At 47.4% G+C, this 17,147-nt stretch overlaps 1 protein-coding gene and 1 pseudogene across 1 annotated transcript in view; one reads left to right on the top strand and one right to left on the bottom strand.

The window, feature by feature from the left end:
• The window catches only part of ATP1B3 (ATPase Na+/K+ transporting subunit beta 3), a 42,302-nt gene extending 39,898 nt beyond the window's left edge, over window positions 1–2,404 (top strand). Inside the window, exon 7 of the mRNA XM_007446959.1 lies at window positions 1,733–2,404. Coding sequence (XP_007447021.1) covers window positions 1,733–1,903 — 171 coding nt within the window. The 3' untranslated portion in view covers window positions 1,904–2,404. The remainder of the gene's footprint in view (window positions 1–1,732) is intronic.
• A 7,316-nt stretch (window positions 2,405–9,720) lies between these two features.
• On the bottom strand, window positions 9,721–11,049 carry LOC103068386 (60S ribosomal protein L32 pseudogene; annotated as a pseudogene).
• Window positions 11,050–17,147: the final 6,098 nt, after the last annotated feature.

The following is a 17,147-nucleotide window of genomic DNA, read 5'->3' as shown; positions in this document are numbered from 1 at the left end:
TGTCTTATCAGTCTCTATATATATATATATATATATATATATATATATATATATATAGGCATCATTGGCACTCAGTGATAAACATGGTGCCTCTTTACACTAAATGCTCTTTACATTAAATTTCCTAAAAATAAGGATATTATCGTATATAACCATTAGCATTGATACTGTACTATTATCTAATCTACAGATCTTGTTGAAATGTCACCAGTTGTTCCAATAATGTCCTTTATTGCAAAAAAAAAAAAAAAAGTTCTTTCCTGGTCTAGGATGTTACACTGTTAGTCACCTATAACCTGGAACAGTTCCTGCATCTGTCTGTTTCATGCCCTTGAGCTCTTCAGAAATGAGTACAGGCCTTTTTTGGCTTACTTTGTTGGTTTATGTTTCTCAGTTTGAGTTTATCTGATGTTTTTCATGATTAAGTGTAGGTTGTACATTTTCGGCAGGAATGCCTCAGAAGAAATGTTATGTCCTTTTCAGAATAGCATATCAGGAGGGACGTGGTGTTGAGTCCCATTAATGGTGATGTTAACCTTGTTAAGGTGGTGTCAGCCAGGTGTCCCTGATGTAAAGTTATACCTTTTTTTTCCTTGTAATAAGTATCATGTGGGGAGAATACTTGGAGAATTTATAAAATTATTTCTCCTATAACTTTAGCACTTGTCAATTCTTTCCACAATCAGTTACTAATAGAATTGTTCTCAAATGTTTTTTCTAATTTCATCTTTTCTTTTTCCATTTACTAGTTGACATTCCACTCTAAGGAAGAGCTTTTCCTTCTCCACTGTTTGTTTGTTTTTATCAGTATATTCTCATGGATTCTTATTTAATTCAGGGGTTATATGTTATAATCATTTATTTTGGTGCTAATGTTGTCCCAGATTTGGCTGGTGGGAGACCTTCAGGCTGGTTCTGCCTCCTCTGTCCTTTAGACATGTTCCCTTGATTCCTATAGCACTTCCTTACTTTCTGGCACCACAAGATGTTCCAGGTTCTTCTTGTACTTTCCCTGCCTCAGCCCTGGAATCAGCCCCTAGTTCCTTTTAGTGAAGAATTGTATTTAGAAACCACAGTGATGGCAAAACAATTATGAGTATATTTGTACCAAGTCACACAGCAACCATAAGTAAGGATGTTAGAAACCTAAGTAACATAATCAGTGAGGTAGGTCTTCTGCATGTTTATCAAACATACTGATATATAGATATTAGATACAATACATATCCTTCTCAGACACCCAGAGCAGTCACAAAACTTTATCATAAAAAATGCATGCTCAAGTTTCATAAAATAGAAATATATTACAACAATACTTTGTGATCACAATGCAGGAAAACTAGAAATTATTGAAATAAAAGGGCCCTTCCAAAAGAGGGAGGGAGGAGGTGGGAACTCTCTAATCAACTCTCGGGGAAAGGGGGAAACTCAAACCAAGATTACAGAATATCTAAAAAACAATGAAGCACAACATAATCACAGCCTATGGAATACATTTAAAGCAGTGCTTAGAGGAAAATTCATAGTCACAAACACTTTTATCAATAAAAATTAAAGTGAAAATAAATGAATATCCAGCTAAGGGGGAAAAAAAGGGAGAGGATAAAAAAAATAATAGATCTAATTATTAAATTAAAATCTTGTTTTTTTAATTTTACAGAATAAACAAACTCCTGATAAAGTGTAAATTTATTGCAGAATTTGAATTAATGTATTTTCCTTTATTTGCCAGGGGAGCTATCTGCAGCCATTAGTTGCCATCCAGCTCATCTTTGATAATAGAAATGACATAAACGAAGTCACAGTTGAGTGCAAGATTGATGGATCACCCAACCTAAAAAACCAGGATGATCGTGACAAGTTTTTAGGACGAGTTGTATTCAAAATCACCATGCGTCCATAGTAGGAGTTAAGATATCTCCACAGAGTAAACGTGTTGTCTGTCTTCATTTTGTATCAGCTGGACCTGCCATTCCAGAATTATGAGACCGCCTTGGAGAAAGGTGGAGTGGTACATGACACTGGGGTAGCATCATAATGTGCTTCCAGACCATAGTGTTTGGTATCCTTCAAAGTAACTGCCTGTTGCCTCTGCTGCCTTTTGAACGATGTACAGTCACCGGATAGGGACTGTGAACAGCTGATTCTGAACATGTAGGATGGGGGTTTGTCCAATTTTTATGTGGCTTAATTGCCAAGTGTCTAAAGCTTAATGTGCTGTGCTATGTAAATATTTTATAGATTTAACACTGGTTAACTGTCATATTTTGATGCCAGCAAAGTTTTAGGGGATAAAATGGTACCTGACCAACGTCAAATGACTTTATAGCTGCAAGAAATGCAGTGTGTGGAGAAGTTCTGTATGTGAGCAGGAAAAAGGAAAATAAAAGTGGATTTGAAAGGTTGTCTTGGATGTTTTGTAGAATTATTTTTTACATGCTGAATTAGTCTATGGATCTTTATGACTAGGAGCACAACCTTTTTGTTGTAAAATATGTAAAAACAAACAAACAAAGTGATGGGATTATTTTCAGTGATGGAACTAAATCTTTTAAAGTATTAAGATTAAAGTATTTTAGACCATAGATAAAAACTGCATTTTTAGGTTAGCCAGTAAGAATATGTGCACCTAAATTTTTATGAAATTAAATTCATAAGATTTAAATTGTATAATTGTGAAATCTTACTACTGCTTTTATTTAGCAGACTGTGGACTCTACAAATTGTGAAATATAAAAACTTGGAACTTATTCAAAGCTTCAAACCAAACAGTTTTATTTCAGCATTGTCTGGTTAGTGTCATGAAATATTTCCTCCTTCAGTCTGAGGTGTTTGGTATGATTCTTTGTCATAATGTGAGCTACTTTCTCCTCTATTGAGAAAGGTGTGATTCCCACATGGTCTGTGGTTTTTTCAAAGCCCATTTTTAAAAATTGTTAACTTTTCTCCTTAAAAAAAGGCAAGGCTAATATTCTTGAGGTTTTCTTTGTGTTGGTGCAAGCCAGGACGAGTGGGACCCAACCCAGCTGGCTCAGGAATGGCTGTCTGGAGGAAACATGAGTGCTCTGGGTGGCCTTGACTGGCCAGATGGGCCTTGGTGGCCCAGGAGCATCCTGAACGCTTTGGTAGTTGTCACTCAGCCCCATTGGGAGGTTTGCTCTGTCACTAAGATCTTAGTGATAACAGATTTTCATTTTAGAAGCCTCCTTTGCAACTGAAGAAAATGATTCTTGGAGTTGTTAATAAAGCAAACCTACCCTATCTCTTAAGAGTATAAAAGAAGGAGAAAAGATGCTGTGATGGCAGAGCAGTGTCATGGGCTGCAACCAGGACACCATTTTAGTTGGCCAAGTGTGAACAGGTCATCAGCAGCTGTCACCTTTGGCTCATGTGAAATCCATATCATTAAATTCAGTATTCAATTAAATTTGTATTTTTGTATCTTTTGAAGTATAGTGTGGGTGGAATTTTTGTTTTAATGAGCTTAGGCAAAAGCAAAGTAGTTCTCAGAGCATGTGACAAGAATTGAGATATCCAAAATTGGTGAGTGGGTTTTGGAAAGAAAGAAAAAAAGGGACATAGACATGAGTCCCATTTGTGCCTCCTTGGTTCAGAAGGTTGGTCGTGGCTTGGCCCCTGACTGCCTGTGACCTTAGTTGACCTACCCAACTCTTCCTGGCTCTCTTTTGTGTTGAAATTAGGGGAGTTTAGCAGCTTTATCCCAAGCCTGCTGTGGGCCAGGTAATGAGTTGCCAGACTCTGAGGATAAAGAGATGAAGAGATGTGGTCTCTTGAAGATCTTAAACTAGGAGGGAACAGGCTCTGAGATGATGGCAGGTATGTGTGAGGGAGGTGGGGGGCCTGGGTTATTCCAAAGGTCCCCCGAGACAGTCAGTATGGGAAGGGGCTGGGTCTGTATGCAAAGGGTGACTAGGAATGAAGGGAGCCCTGGACGTGCTTTGAGTCTGCATTTCTGCTACATTTCAGGTTTTCCTCAGAGCTTCACTGGGCATCTTGTTAACAGGCAGATTCTGATTCCATAGGAGAGATTCTGTACACTCAGCAGCCTCCTAAGTGATGCCTAGCCTGCTATTCACAGACCACAGTTTGAATAGCAAGGGGACAAAGGACTAAAGACAATCAGCTTTGCATCCTCAAGCGGTTGAGTCTGGCACTAGTTTGATTACTGGATGGAGAAGATTCAACTGTCAGTTGACTTTAGCTGATACTTAAAATTCAACAGGTATGTTATATATTCTAGCTCAAAGAAAATTATGTGTTAGTTTCCGTAGATCTCCAAGCTGTTTTACACTTGGAATTTTTTTATACAAATGAACTCTTATTTCACTTTGATCACTTCCATGGGTGGGAGGGAACAAATTACAGTATAGTTCAATCCCAATTTGGACATACTCAGCCTTAGACTGTATCATAGTGTCTTAGTACAAGATAAACTGTACAAGATAAACTCTCCCTAGCTCGAACGTGTGTAGTTCGTCCTATAACTTAAGCCCCGTTGTCCCTTCTTAGTGGTAGCTTCCCCACCACGTGCAGCAGTGAGATAAGAAAGGCTCTGGTCTGTCCTCTTCCCGAAATCCAGTAGGACTGCCTATCACTGAAGGTATAGTCTGTGAGGAGGACTTCCCAGAGTCTGTTGGAAGAGAGAAATTCACGTGAAATCCCCGATCATTCATTGTGGAAGGAGAGGGAGGGAAAGTTGGCATTAAATCCTGATTTGCATTTGATTGTTTGGAAATCTTAGGCAGGGTACTTACCCTTCTGAGCTGCGGTTCTCATTTTAACTGTACAATGAGGGTGTTGCCACCCTTCAGGGCTGTGAGGATTAAATGAGAAAATATATATGCCACGCCAACAGGTAGTAGATGTTTATAAGTGTTAGTTTCCAAAGGCTCCCCCTCCTTTCGAGGTTTCAGGTTTTTCGGGAGTGTTTCCTTCCTGGTAACTGGAAACAGGGTAAGTACAGTGTTGCTGCTGCATTGACGGGTTGTCTATCACTGGGAGGGGTGTGGTAAAGAAGAAGTTGAAAGTCTTTCCTGGCTGCCTGTGGCCTTGTGCAGCAGGTTTGTGTGAGGGCGGGGGTCACAAATGGGTGAATTTGAAACTCTCATCCATGTGGGATTTTTAATTTCCCTTGGCTTTTCTTTAATAAATTTGTCAAGTTGGAGTTTAAAGAAGGCTCAACAGAATTTGCTACATTGGTTTCAGAGTTTTTTAGCTCCATTGGTTCCCGCACAGAAGGAGCTGTGTTTTGAGCAGTGGGTCTTCGTGTGTGCCTCCCTGAGACCGGCCTGCGGCTGACTGGTACTCCAGGGAGGGAGAATCTGTTCCCAGGAGGGCTTCCTTCATACTGGAGGTCACACAGAGATCAGTGTGTCTGCTTTTTGAACAAACCAATTTCCTCACATTCCAGTGACTTGTCCTTCAAATAAGTCCCTTCAGAACTTTTTGGGAATGATTTTTGGATTTGCTTTCAGGAGCATGGAACAGCCTTTAACCCTTGTCACGGATGGCAGGATTTGTCCATTGAGGATGGGCTTGCTTTTTAGAAACAGTCAGAATTCACTAGGGAGTCAAGACTGGTAAGGGCTGATATTTAAGTATGAAAACCAAAGCAGAGAATGTCTCCTAACCCTCTCTTTGCAGATTATTTGTGTGGCCTTGGGATAACTCAGAAGGGCCTTCATGAGAAAAAACTGGACTTGACTGGTGACCAGCCAGCTAGTGACAGGCTAGCGTTAGTTCTGGATTTGCCTGAAGACAGGACCACTCTATCCACTCAAGTATGAGTCTGTCTGGAATTGGAGAGTATGCAGGGCTGCTGGCTCAGGTGACCTTGGGGTGGTGCTGAGCTCCCAGAGACCTTCTGCTGACACTCAAGTGTCCAGTGCCCCTTCTGTTCTGCAGGTCAGAGCCCCAGGTCTCTAATGCCAGAGCCGAGGGAGAATGAGGGGTGACATGAAGTGGCAGGCGTGGGTGCCATCTTGTTTTGGCATTAGCCTTGTTCCTTGTGATCTTCCCTCTGGGTGGCTGAGAAGAGCTGAGATGGTGTGGAAAGGATGGACTTCTTGCAGAATTATGTGCACCCTCAGATAAGAGCTCTCTTGGGTGGGAGGGAGTTGAGATGTGTTGAGACTGTATGGCAGGGTGGCGGGGGGGCAGTGGCAACTGGAGTGAAACTAAGGGTCAGGCAGGAAGAACCAAATGAGGCGTGGCAGGGAGAGGCGCTAACAAGAGATGACCGAGCATTCAGAGCACTTGCGGGTGCCCTTCTGAGACCATTCATCTGGGTTTGGACCTACTGCAGAACTTGGGCCCCCATGACCTCTGCCTTCTGGTGTCACACCTGTGCTTATGTTGCACCACATGGCAATAGGGACTTTGCAGATGCCATTAAGGTTACTAATCAGTTGACCTTAAAATGGGGAGATTATCCTGGATCGTCCAGAGCGCTCAATGTGATCATGGGAGCCTGAAGCAGAAGTCGGGTCCGAAGTGTGAGAAGACGCTCAGTTGCTCTTCTGATAACGAAGGGGGCCGAGTGGAAACAGGAGAAGCAGCCGAATTCTGGAAGCCCGGTGTTCCCTGAGCCTCCAGAGGAGAGCCCAGCCCAGCCCACCAAGACCGCTGACCACAGCCATGCAGAGAATAAATGAGTATTACCTGAAGCCACTAAATTTGTGGTCATTTGTTTCAGCAGCAGCTAGAAAGCTAAGATGGTCATTTTCTCCATGAAGATCGTATGCTCCAAGGCAGTATTTCTCAAGTCTCGGGTGCATGTGATCCATTCAAGGAATCCTGTTTAAAATGCATATTCTGATGCAGCCACGTCTAGGGTGGGGCCTGAGAGTCTGCCTTCCTGACGAGCTCCTGTGTGCTGCTACTCTGAGGATCACCTTTGCCCACAGGGCTCTCATGCACCATCCTGGTCAGTGCAGCACCTGGGATTCAGAGCCAGGGCAGAGGAGGGAGGAAATGAGAACTGAGAGAAGAAAGGCCTAGGATACGTGTTGTTCCGCTGTGAACTAGTATTCACAGAGGTCGAGGTGGAGGGGTGCCCTGTGTTGTGAGCCCCTGGCTTCTGGATCTTGAGCCTCACGTCTGTGATCCGTGGCCTGCACAGCAGGCAGGACCTGGCTGCAGATGGGGCATTTCCATGTCCTTTGCTTATTTTCTGAGGCCCTGGGGGAGGACAAGAGCCTGCAGCCATGGTTCCAGCTTCCTGAGGACAGCATAGTGCCAGCCTGACCTTTAACAACGTCCTCGCCAGCATACCCTTTCTCCCAGCTGAATAGAAGGTCAGCTTCTGGAGGCCACCAGCTTGGAGATGAAGGGAACCCACCTCATCAACAAAACTCTGCAAAGTTGCTATCGCTTAGTGAGAAGGAATGGACTCATTCATTTAAAAAAAAAATTTTTTTTTAATTGAGCACCCAGCGTGTGCCAGGCAATGTACTAGGAGCTTGGGGTACACTGGGGATCAAAACAAGATCCCTGCCCTTGTGGAACTTAACAGCCCAGCAACTACAGCAAGGCTGAAACTGCTTCTGGTAGGCTGTGTGTGTGGTGGCTGTCTTCGCTGCCCTTCCAGGAGGTGATGGCCTCTGGCCAGAGTAGGCTGGTCCACACGTTGCTCACACCTTCAGTCCACAGCCCTCAGCCAGCACTCAGCAGGTCTGGGGAGCCTCTTTCTGAGGAGACATGTTGGAACTGACTTTAAATGGCTTTAAGTCTGGAGCCACCCAGAAGGATGGCAATAATCACACCTGCAGACACAGTCTTCCGGATACTTGCCTTTTATTTTTTATTTTTTTTTGGCTGAGCCACACGTCTTGTGAGGTCTTAGTTCCCCAACCAGGGATCGAACCCGCGCCCTCAGCAGTGGAAATGCGGAGCCTTAACCACTGGACTGCCAGGGGATTTCCCCGCCCCCTTTTTTTAAAATTTGATATTTGCATTTTATAAATGCTCTGAGAGAAAGGATCGTAGAAGATTCTATCAGATCCTTAAATAACTCCAATGGACAAGAAGTTTATCTGGTGTAGCGAGCAGAATTTAAAATCCGTATTAGCTGGAAAAGAATAGTGTGATGTTTATATGTGCGTAGCAAGTAAATACAAGAAACACACGTTAGGGTTTAAAAGTAGCACAAGGGCTCCTTGAAAATCTCATCTGTGGTAGTTTGACTATCATCTGGATCCCTCAGAAGCAGCTCTTTTAAAGACGGACTGTCCCAAAATCCATCCAAGGAAGTTTGTTAACGAGGCCTCCTAAGTAAGGTGGTTCCCTAGCAGACCCCAAGCATCAGCCAGATTCGGGGAGCCCCAGACCTCTGTGGCAGCTTTACAAGACGAACCCCGACTAGTGGTTACCTTCCGTGTTGAAACTGCAGATGCGAACAGCAGCCACTGGTGCATTTCCTCCTTACAGTCTGGTGTCTTGGATGTCTTTTCCATGAAGAGCCTTCTGATTAGGGTTGGCCTGGGCAGGTAAGCACAGCCTGTTCTCCGAACTGTTGCAGAGACCGAGTGCAGACACGCGCAGTTGGATCTTCTATGTATTTATTTATTTTTTCAAAGTCTTCTGTTTTTATTGAAGTATAGTTGATTTACAATATCATGTGAGTTTCAGGTGTGCAGCACAAGATACATATATATATATACACATATATCCTTTTTCAGATTCTTTTCCTGTACAGATTACTACAAAATATTGAGTATAGTTCCCTGTGCTATACAGTAGGTCCTTGTTGGTTATCTATTTTATACACAGTAGCAGTCGGGTCTTTTCACCCTTTTCAGCTCTCTCCATGTACTGTGTCACCATCTTTTGTGTGTCTCCTAATTACAGGGCCTCTGAAGTGGGTGGTCCCCTGAGGTAGCACTCAAATCTCTTGCTGGCCCGACTGTCCCCTGCCTGCCAGGAATATGCCTCTGTCCACAGCTGTCCTGCCCCGGGGATGTGCGGCTCCACGCCTGCCCGCTGTGCTCGCAGGCCTGTCCAGGTGGTGGCTCTTGGCTGGTCAGTGCTTCTCTGTTCTATTTAGACCTGATCATTCGTGCCGTTTCCTGATGCAGAAGTATGAAGTCTGTGAAATATGTGTTAGTTTTCTCAGCTGTGATTGTCAGTCCCCCGAGCCCAGGAGCCGGCCCTCTGTGGCCCTCTGGTCTCCGCTCCCGCCCGGCGCTGCCTGTGACATCCCATCCTCGAAGGCCCTAGAGGCCCCTGCACTTGTCGCCTGTTGTACTGACTGCTGACCATACTCACTTTGCCCCAGTTCCTGAGGGATTTTGCTCAGAATTGAACATTCCTGCAACAGGGCTGAGCACTTCCACATTCATATTTCCCCTGAAATGCCTGTGAGGCATGGAGGGCAGAGGTGAGGCTCCCCTTCTGTGAGGATGGAAACAAGTCCAGCCCAGGGACTTACTTTTAGTGGAGCCGCAGTGGAACTCCAGGTCTTTGCTCCAGACCTGCCATCCCGTGAATTCCAGCGTTTCAACGCACTATTGAAAAGCATGGCTGTTTTTGTAAGTGCCCAGACCACCACCACTGTGTTTAACTTCACAGCAGCACATGAAACAGTGTTGCCGTAGAATGCAAATGCTTTCACTTTTAAGCGGGTCTCCTCCAGCAAGGCTGCTCTGGGTAAATGCGGGTGTCCGTGTCTCTTCCTGCCCTGACCCGTCTCTGCCAGGCCCATCACAGCGCCTTGATGTTCCCCACCTCAGGCCACGCAGTCCAGGCAGGGCTGCCACACCGACCTGTTTCCAAGGGCGAGGGGTTGCCCGGGCCGAGCTCATCTGCATGCTCTTTGCAGCCACACTGGTTGGTGTCGGGGTGGCATGTGGCCCAGGCTGGTCCAAGAAGAGTAAACCCCAAGACACTGGTCAGGAGAAGCGCTGGCCTCTGGGCTAGAGGGCTGGAGGGCAGCGAGGAATCCAGCAGCTGCTGGGCACCATCTGGCCACCATTTGGGGAGAGCTTGCCTGAGAAAGAAACAGGGTCAAGAGGTGGGCAGGGAGGCAAACACAGGAGACTTGTGGGCACAGCCATGCCACCTTCAGACACTGCCTGCTGGGGACCCCACTTACAAAAGACACTTCCCTCCCTGGGAGAGGCTGGCGCAGGAGAGAGAGGGGCTTTGTTCTCGGCCTTAGTCCCAACTAACTGCACAGATCTCAACACCGGACTCTCATTCCCCTCAAAACCCAGAGAACTGACCACCCTCACCCCGCCCCCAACTAACTCTGGGTCAAGTGACAGCCTGTTTGACCTGGATTTCTTTGTATAAAACTTAAGAGGATACACTTATCAGAATTGAAAAGACTGCCTTGGAGGGACTAGGGGCAGCTCTAATTTATCCTTAAGAGCACAGCCTGGAGCCAGGCTGCTCTCCTTCAGTCCTCGCTCTGCCCAGTGCTCAGAGCTGTGTGACCTTGGACAGTAACCTCTCTGTTTTCTTAGTTTTGTCTGTAAAGTAGGGTGAGTGCTTAGAAGAGTGCCTGGCAATTAGTGCTAGATGCCTTAGCTGCTTTTTATTACTGGTGTGTCTTTTTTTTTTTTTTTTTTTTGGCCAAGTTTCATGGTTTTATTAACACAAACACAATGTGCACACGAGCTGTCTATTCATTTTTTCACTGTGCAGCCTGGCGTTGGGATTGGTGACTGGTGGCCAGCTGGGCTGCCCTCTCCGAAACGGCTTTGCAGTTCTCGGAGGAGAGGTTGTGAGCAGTCTCAGCACAGAAAGATTTGTTGCACGTCAGCAGCACTTCAAGCTCCTTGACACTGTGGACCAGGAACTTCCGGAAGCCACTGGCAGCATGTGCTTTGTTTCCTCGTTGCTTCCGTAACTGATGTTGGGCATCAACCTTTGGCCCTTGACTCTCCTGCGCACCCTGTTGTCAATGCCTCTGGGCTTCCACCAGTTCCGCTTCATTCTGACATATCAGCCTGACTGGTGCCGGATGAACTTCTTGGTTCATCAGGTTTTGACCATCTTGGGCTTCACGAGTGGTCTGAGGGTAGCCATGATCCCGGGTAGGAGATGCTGCCTGCTCTGTAGGCAGCACCGAAGAAGAGATCTATTACTGTTAAAGAAGATTCATTATTTAGGAACAAAGGATTTCTGTCTTCCCTCAGAGTCTCCCTGGTCTGGGCGCATCCCTGACCACCTGGTCCAGGCCCATCTGGAGCCAGTGCCCGCTGTTCAGCTTGGGAGACTTGCTAGGGGTTGGCAGCAGTTCCCTGGGGTAGTAGAAAAGTATCTTGCCCCATCAAAGACTAGTCGCTAATTCAACCTACAAATGACTAAAAGAGTTTTGCCCCAAGAGAGGTGCATCCCTTGGGCCTCCCTGGTGGCGCAGTGGTTGAGAGTCCGCCTGCCGATGCAGGGGATACGGGTTCGTGCCCCGGTCCGGGAGGATCCCACATGCCGCGGAGCGGCTGGGCCCGTGAGCCATGGGCGCTGAGCTTGCGCATCCGGCAACGGGAAAGGCCACGACAGTGAGAGGCCCACCAAAAAAAAAAAAAAAAAAAAAAAGAGAGGTGCATCCCTGGCCTGTGATACACCTATGGGTGCAGAGACTAGGAAAACAGCTCTGTGCCTAGCCCAGGAAGCCTTTTAATTTATTTTTTTAAATTTATTTATTTTTTATATATTTTATTTTTGGCTGTGTTGGGTCTTCATTGCGGTGCACGGGCTTTCCCTAGTTGCGGCGAGTGGGGGCTACTCTTGGTTGCGGTGCGTAGGTGTTGCAGTGCGTGGGCTCATTGAGGTGGCTTCTCTTGCTGCAGGGCACGGGCTGTAGGCACGCAGGCTTCAGTAGTTGTGGCACGCGGGCTCAGTAGTTGTGGCGCATGGGCTTAGTGGCTCCACGGCATGTGTGCTCTTCCCGGTCCAGGGCTCAAACCCTTGTCCCCTGTGTTGGCAGGCAGATTCCTAACCACTGCGCCACGAGGGAAGTCCCAGGAGGCCTTTTAAAATGGGCTTCTGAGGAGAGGGCTTGCGGGGAGGCTCGTGTTGGCCCCTCCAGCATTTAAGGCTTTTCCCTCCCTGGATACAAAGATTGGGTGAGGTAAGCTCTCTGGCTGGAACTCTCTCTTTTGCAAGTGATTTGGTCTCTTCATGACCTTAGGATAGTCCCTCACCTTCTCTCCCACTCACGCGTCTCCTGTGGAGTTGTTACTGATAAATTCACATGGAAAGCAGCTGGAAGTGCTACGGACTTCACGTAGTTCCTAGTCATCTGTTTTTGACTGTGTAACAAGCTCATTCCTTCACATGCTTGCTGGCTTCTCTGGGCAAGTGTTCTCTTGTTAACAGCTGCCCACACTCAAGTACGGAAAAATCCAGTGGCTGCTGGTTAGAACAAGTGTGTTAATGGCAGCAGTGGAAAGACAGAACTAGCTGATACTGGACTGGGGTGGGGTGGGGGGCATGAAGCAGCTATTTCCGTATTGGAAACACAAACCATATTGGCTTGAGACTTATCAGAGAGTGGAGCCCTCATCTTTCCACGGTCTCTTACTGGCTCATAGAAAATAAACTACTAACGTCCTGGTGGGGAGAGAAGCGTATAGTACGCAGGGGCCTGGGCTGGTTGGAGAAGCACAGTCGGGCCTGTGGGCGAGTCGCTAGAAAGGATTTGTCAGGTAGGACCCAGAGGCGGGTGACAGTGAGGCCTGCTACCCCCAACCTTCTCCCCAAGAGGCAGAGTTTTTCTCCTTGCATCAGCTTATTTGCTCCTATCACCCAGTTACTTCCGAAGCCAGGCAAATGTCTCACTCTTTTCACCATCTTGTCCTCTCTTGACTCAATCCAGCAGAACATAGGATGGTTAAGAGGTCAGTCTTTCCAGGTTACCCAGGCTTTGGCCAGATCATTCATGCTGAAGGTGAGAGTGCTATTTGGTCATTCGGGCGAACCAAAGGGTCAACATAGAGTGTGTAGTTCACCTGTCCATTCGTTTTTTCGTTCATTCACTGGTTCAATAAAGACTAAGAACCTATCATTACATACCAGTTACTGTGCCAGGCCCTGAATTTACAAAGATGAAAGAAAGTCCATGTATAAGAAACAAGTTCCTATTGTAGGTTATTTTCAGAGAACTTCTAATTTCTGAGAGACAAAGATTTTCCCTGGGTTCCCTCCCACTGACAGTGAAGCCTGAGAATTCCCGAGTGAGCTGGGTGCCGGTTTGTGATGCTGGAGCCCGTGAGCTGCAGGGGCTTCCCTCCCTCCTCTTGCACGGAGTTCCCTCAAATGGCCCCAGCTAGCCCACCCCCACATGCGCACACGCTGTCATCAGAGGGAGGAAGACAGGTCAGGGTGTGCAAACGAGTGAATGAATGAACGAACGAACAGGTGAACTACACACTCTATGTTGACCCTTTGGTTCGCCTGAATAACCAAATAGCACTCTCACCTTCAGCATGAATGATCTGGCCAAATCCTGGCTACACTCCCTACTTTCCTGACTGTGTCTCTCTTCACTTAAAAATTTGCCAAGAAAGTCAACAGACTGTCAACTGCAGAGTGTGTTCTAATACTGCTTATCGAACATGACAAAATCCTACAGAAAAATTAGAATTTTGTTATCAGACAATGCCTAGGAATTATGGAATTTGTGTACACGCAAATGTAAAAAAAAAACGTCAACTGGGCTTCCCTGGTGGCGCAGTGGTTGAGAGTCCGCCTGCAGATGCAGGGGACACGGGTTCGTGCCCCGGTCTGGGAAGATCTCACATGCCGCGGAGCGGCTGGGCCCGTGAGCCGTGGCCGCTGGGCCTGCGCGCCCGGAGCCTGTGCTCTGCAACAGGAGAGGCCACAGCAGTGAGAGGCCCATGTACCGCAAAAAAAAAAAAAAGTCAACTAAAATTTCTCAAACGCCAGCTCATCCAAGCTCATCAAACGAGTAGACTGTGTTACTGGCTTGTCTCGTCAATCCATTACCGTATACCCAGCAGGACTTTAACTCCATCAGGGACTCCCAGTGCAGCAGCTGGTATTTGTTGAGTCTTACGAACAAAAACTTAAGCAAAGCACACAGCCACCTCACAGGAGATTGTGCTGCTTTCCAGCCGCTACCGGCTGATGGGCGAGGCCCTCCAGCACCTCCATGGCCCACATGGCTCATGCTACGTGGGTGTCGCAGTTTTTCATTTCTGTGCTTGTTCTGCCCATGGTGTTTCTCCCGGACTTTTTTCCCCATCTGCTCCGTGTCTGTCCTTTATCATGATGACTGGGAGTGGCCCCAGCAAGCACCTACCTCCCCGGCCTAACTCCAGCCAACCCTGCAACTTACTCAAGCTTTTGCCCTCCAGGCTCTGAGAAGACTTTCAAAAGGGATTCAGGGTGGGGAAGCCACGGGGTGGGGGGGGGACAACGACGACTCTCTCCCCTCAGCAAGCGGATTTCTTTGGCCAGACCTGTCCTTAACCTGCCCAGTCACGTACAGGCCAGGTTCCTGGCACAGAGGCCCAACAGGGAGGAAACAGTTGCCCTGATACCGACCCTCATTCCAGAGGTTTTAGAAATGTCTTTTGAGGAATTTGTCTCTGGAAGCCCTGGAGAAGGTGTTGCCCATTAACAAACACTGTCTTTGAAGACAGACGCCTCCTCCAAAGGTCTGCATCCAGGAGTGCAGGTGAGGAAGCCAGAGCCTGTGGCTTTTGAAGCTGCCTGTCTTCTCTGCGGTGCTGCCAGGGTCGGAGCCAACACCTAGGTGGAAGGAGCAGGCAGCCCCACGGCCTGCCCTGGCCCACCTGCCTGTCTGACGAGGCCCCGGGGGGACACTAACTGCCCCCAGTAGGAACTGAAGTTTGATGGTCTCTGTCTCCTTACATGCCTTTAGTCTGACTTTCAGGAGTGTCCACTGGGCTCACGTTTTGGTTTGTGTTTTTGGGGTTTTTTTTTGCCATGCTGCATGGCATACGGGATCTTAGTTCCCCAACCAGGTATCGAAGCCGTGCCTGCTGCGGTGGAAGCGCGGAATCTTAACCACTGGACCGCCAGGGAAATCCCTGGTTTTTGTTCTTAAAAAATAATTTCCACAAGTATTTTTAAAGTAAAAAATCTATCATTCTTGGGCTTCCCTGGTGGCGCAGTGGTTGAGAGTCCGCCTGCCGATGCAGGGGACACGGGTTCGTGCCCCGGTCCGGGAAGATCCCACATGCCGCGGAGCGGTTGGGCCCGTGAGCTATGGCCGCTGGGCCTGCGCTTCCGGAGCCTGTGCTCCGCGACGGGAGAGGCCACAACAGTGAGAGGCCCGCGCACCGCAAAAAAAAAAAAAAAAAAATCTATCATTCTTATAACTGTTAATAGTGATTTATAAACTGAATTTTGATAAACCTTGAGGAAACTGTTCATCTTTTAGATGATCGCAGGACGGGCAGGAGTGGAAGAGCCCAGCACTGCTCCAATGGCCCATCGCATGAAGCAGGCCGCACCTAGATGTTCTACAGACACATTTTGTGAGAGCACTTTTTTTTTTTTTAATTAATTAATTAATTTATTTTTGGCTGTGTTGGGTCTTCGTTTCTGTGCGAGGGCTTTCTCTAGTTGTGGCAAGTGGGGGCCACTCTTCATCGCGGTGCGCGGGACTCTCACTGTCGCGGCCTCTCTTGTTGCAGAGCACAGGCTCCAGACGTGCAGGCTCAGTAGTTGTGGCTCACGGGCCCAGTTGCTCCGCGGCATGTGGGATCTTCCCAGACCAGGGCTCGAACCCGTGTCCCCTGCATTGGCAGGCAGATTCTCAACCACTGCGCCACCAGGGAAGCCCCAGAGAGCACTTCTTGTTGTATTCAGATTAAAGATGAAATACAAGGGACTTCCTTGGTGGTCCAATGGTTAAGAATACGCACTTCCAATGCAGGGGACGTGGGTTCAATCCCTGGTCAGGGAACTAAGATTCCACATGCTGTGGGGCAACTAAGCCCATGCACTGCAACTACTGAGCATGCAAGACACAATTAGAGAGCCTACATGCCGCAACTACAGAGCCCATGTGCTCTGTAGCCTGCACGCCACGACTAGAGAGCCCACGCACTGCAACTACCGAGCCCACATGCCAGAACTAGAGAGAAGCCCACGTGCCTCAACGAAGATCCCATGTGTCACAACTAAGACCCGATGCAGCCAAAAATAAATATTTTTTTAAAAGGTGCAATACAAGCCTTTGTTCACTGGAGGTTCAAAAACAAATTATTTATTAGCAGAATCTGAAAATAATTCCTGTGTAGATGGTACCTTTTTAAGGACCATTATTTTGGGGCTTTAGTGCATACTCTTTTGGGGATTTCTAATCAAATTCTGGCTTTTGGGGGCCATGGCCAAGTGCTAGGGCATGAAAACAAATCTCCTGACCTCAGTATGACAGTCATCATAGTACTCAAGGCCCTTGAGTAAGGCAGGAGACAAGCAAGCGAGAAGGAAGTGGTTGGTGATGGGAGCTGTGCCCCAGTGGCAAAAATGGCAAAGTGATTTGCATGAAAGTGAAAGAGGGATCATGACAAATTGTACTTTGCATTCAGTGGGATTGGTTTCACCCACCCTGATACAGGCCTGCCTTTACTACAGAGCATTTTATACGCTTAGATTTCCTGAAAGCAAGTTTCAGCAAGAAGCTGGAAAGGCCTCTCAGGAAGAAAGGCTGAGCTGGCAGTGAGCAGGGAGCTCCCGGGCATTTGGCAGTTGTTCACAGTATGAACACGCGGAGCCCTCTTCCCAGGCAAGATGGGGGAAATTTCGAGGTGTTTTCAGGCGCAAGCAGCAGTTAGAGGAGCCAGCGCTCAAGTAAGTAAGACACAGAAATGGAAGGAGGATGGAACTACAGGAGCAGTTGGTCTGTCCGATGGAAAGGTGAAAAACTAGCTTCTGGGAGTAGGAACTGAAAAAGGCAACAGTCGATTGTCAGATGAGTTCTGGCTTCTGGGGAAGACCCTTGGCTGAGGCCATCTTCTCGCTGATGCCTTGTTGCCTCAGCAGAGCCCAGCTCAAGGAACTGGGTATTGAAGTAAACAACTGCTGGGGCTCTGTGGACATCTCCCCGGCCAATCCCGTGGCCACTGGCTGTGTTGACAGCTACCAACGACACTCCCAGCAGTCTCGCACGACATCCCCCATGTGGC

The sequence above is a fragment of the Lipotes vexillifer genome, unplaced genomic scaffold (genome assembly GCF_000442215.2).
Source record: "Lipotes vexillifer unplaced genomic scaffold, Lipotes_vexillifer_v1.1 scaffold40, whole genome shotgun sequence".
Classification (NCBI taxonomy): Eukaryota; Metazoa; Chordata; class Mammalia; order Artiodactyla; family Lipotidae; genus Lipotes; species Lipotes vexillifer.
This window is presented reverse-complemented; position numbering and strand designations above follow the sequence as displayed.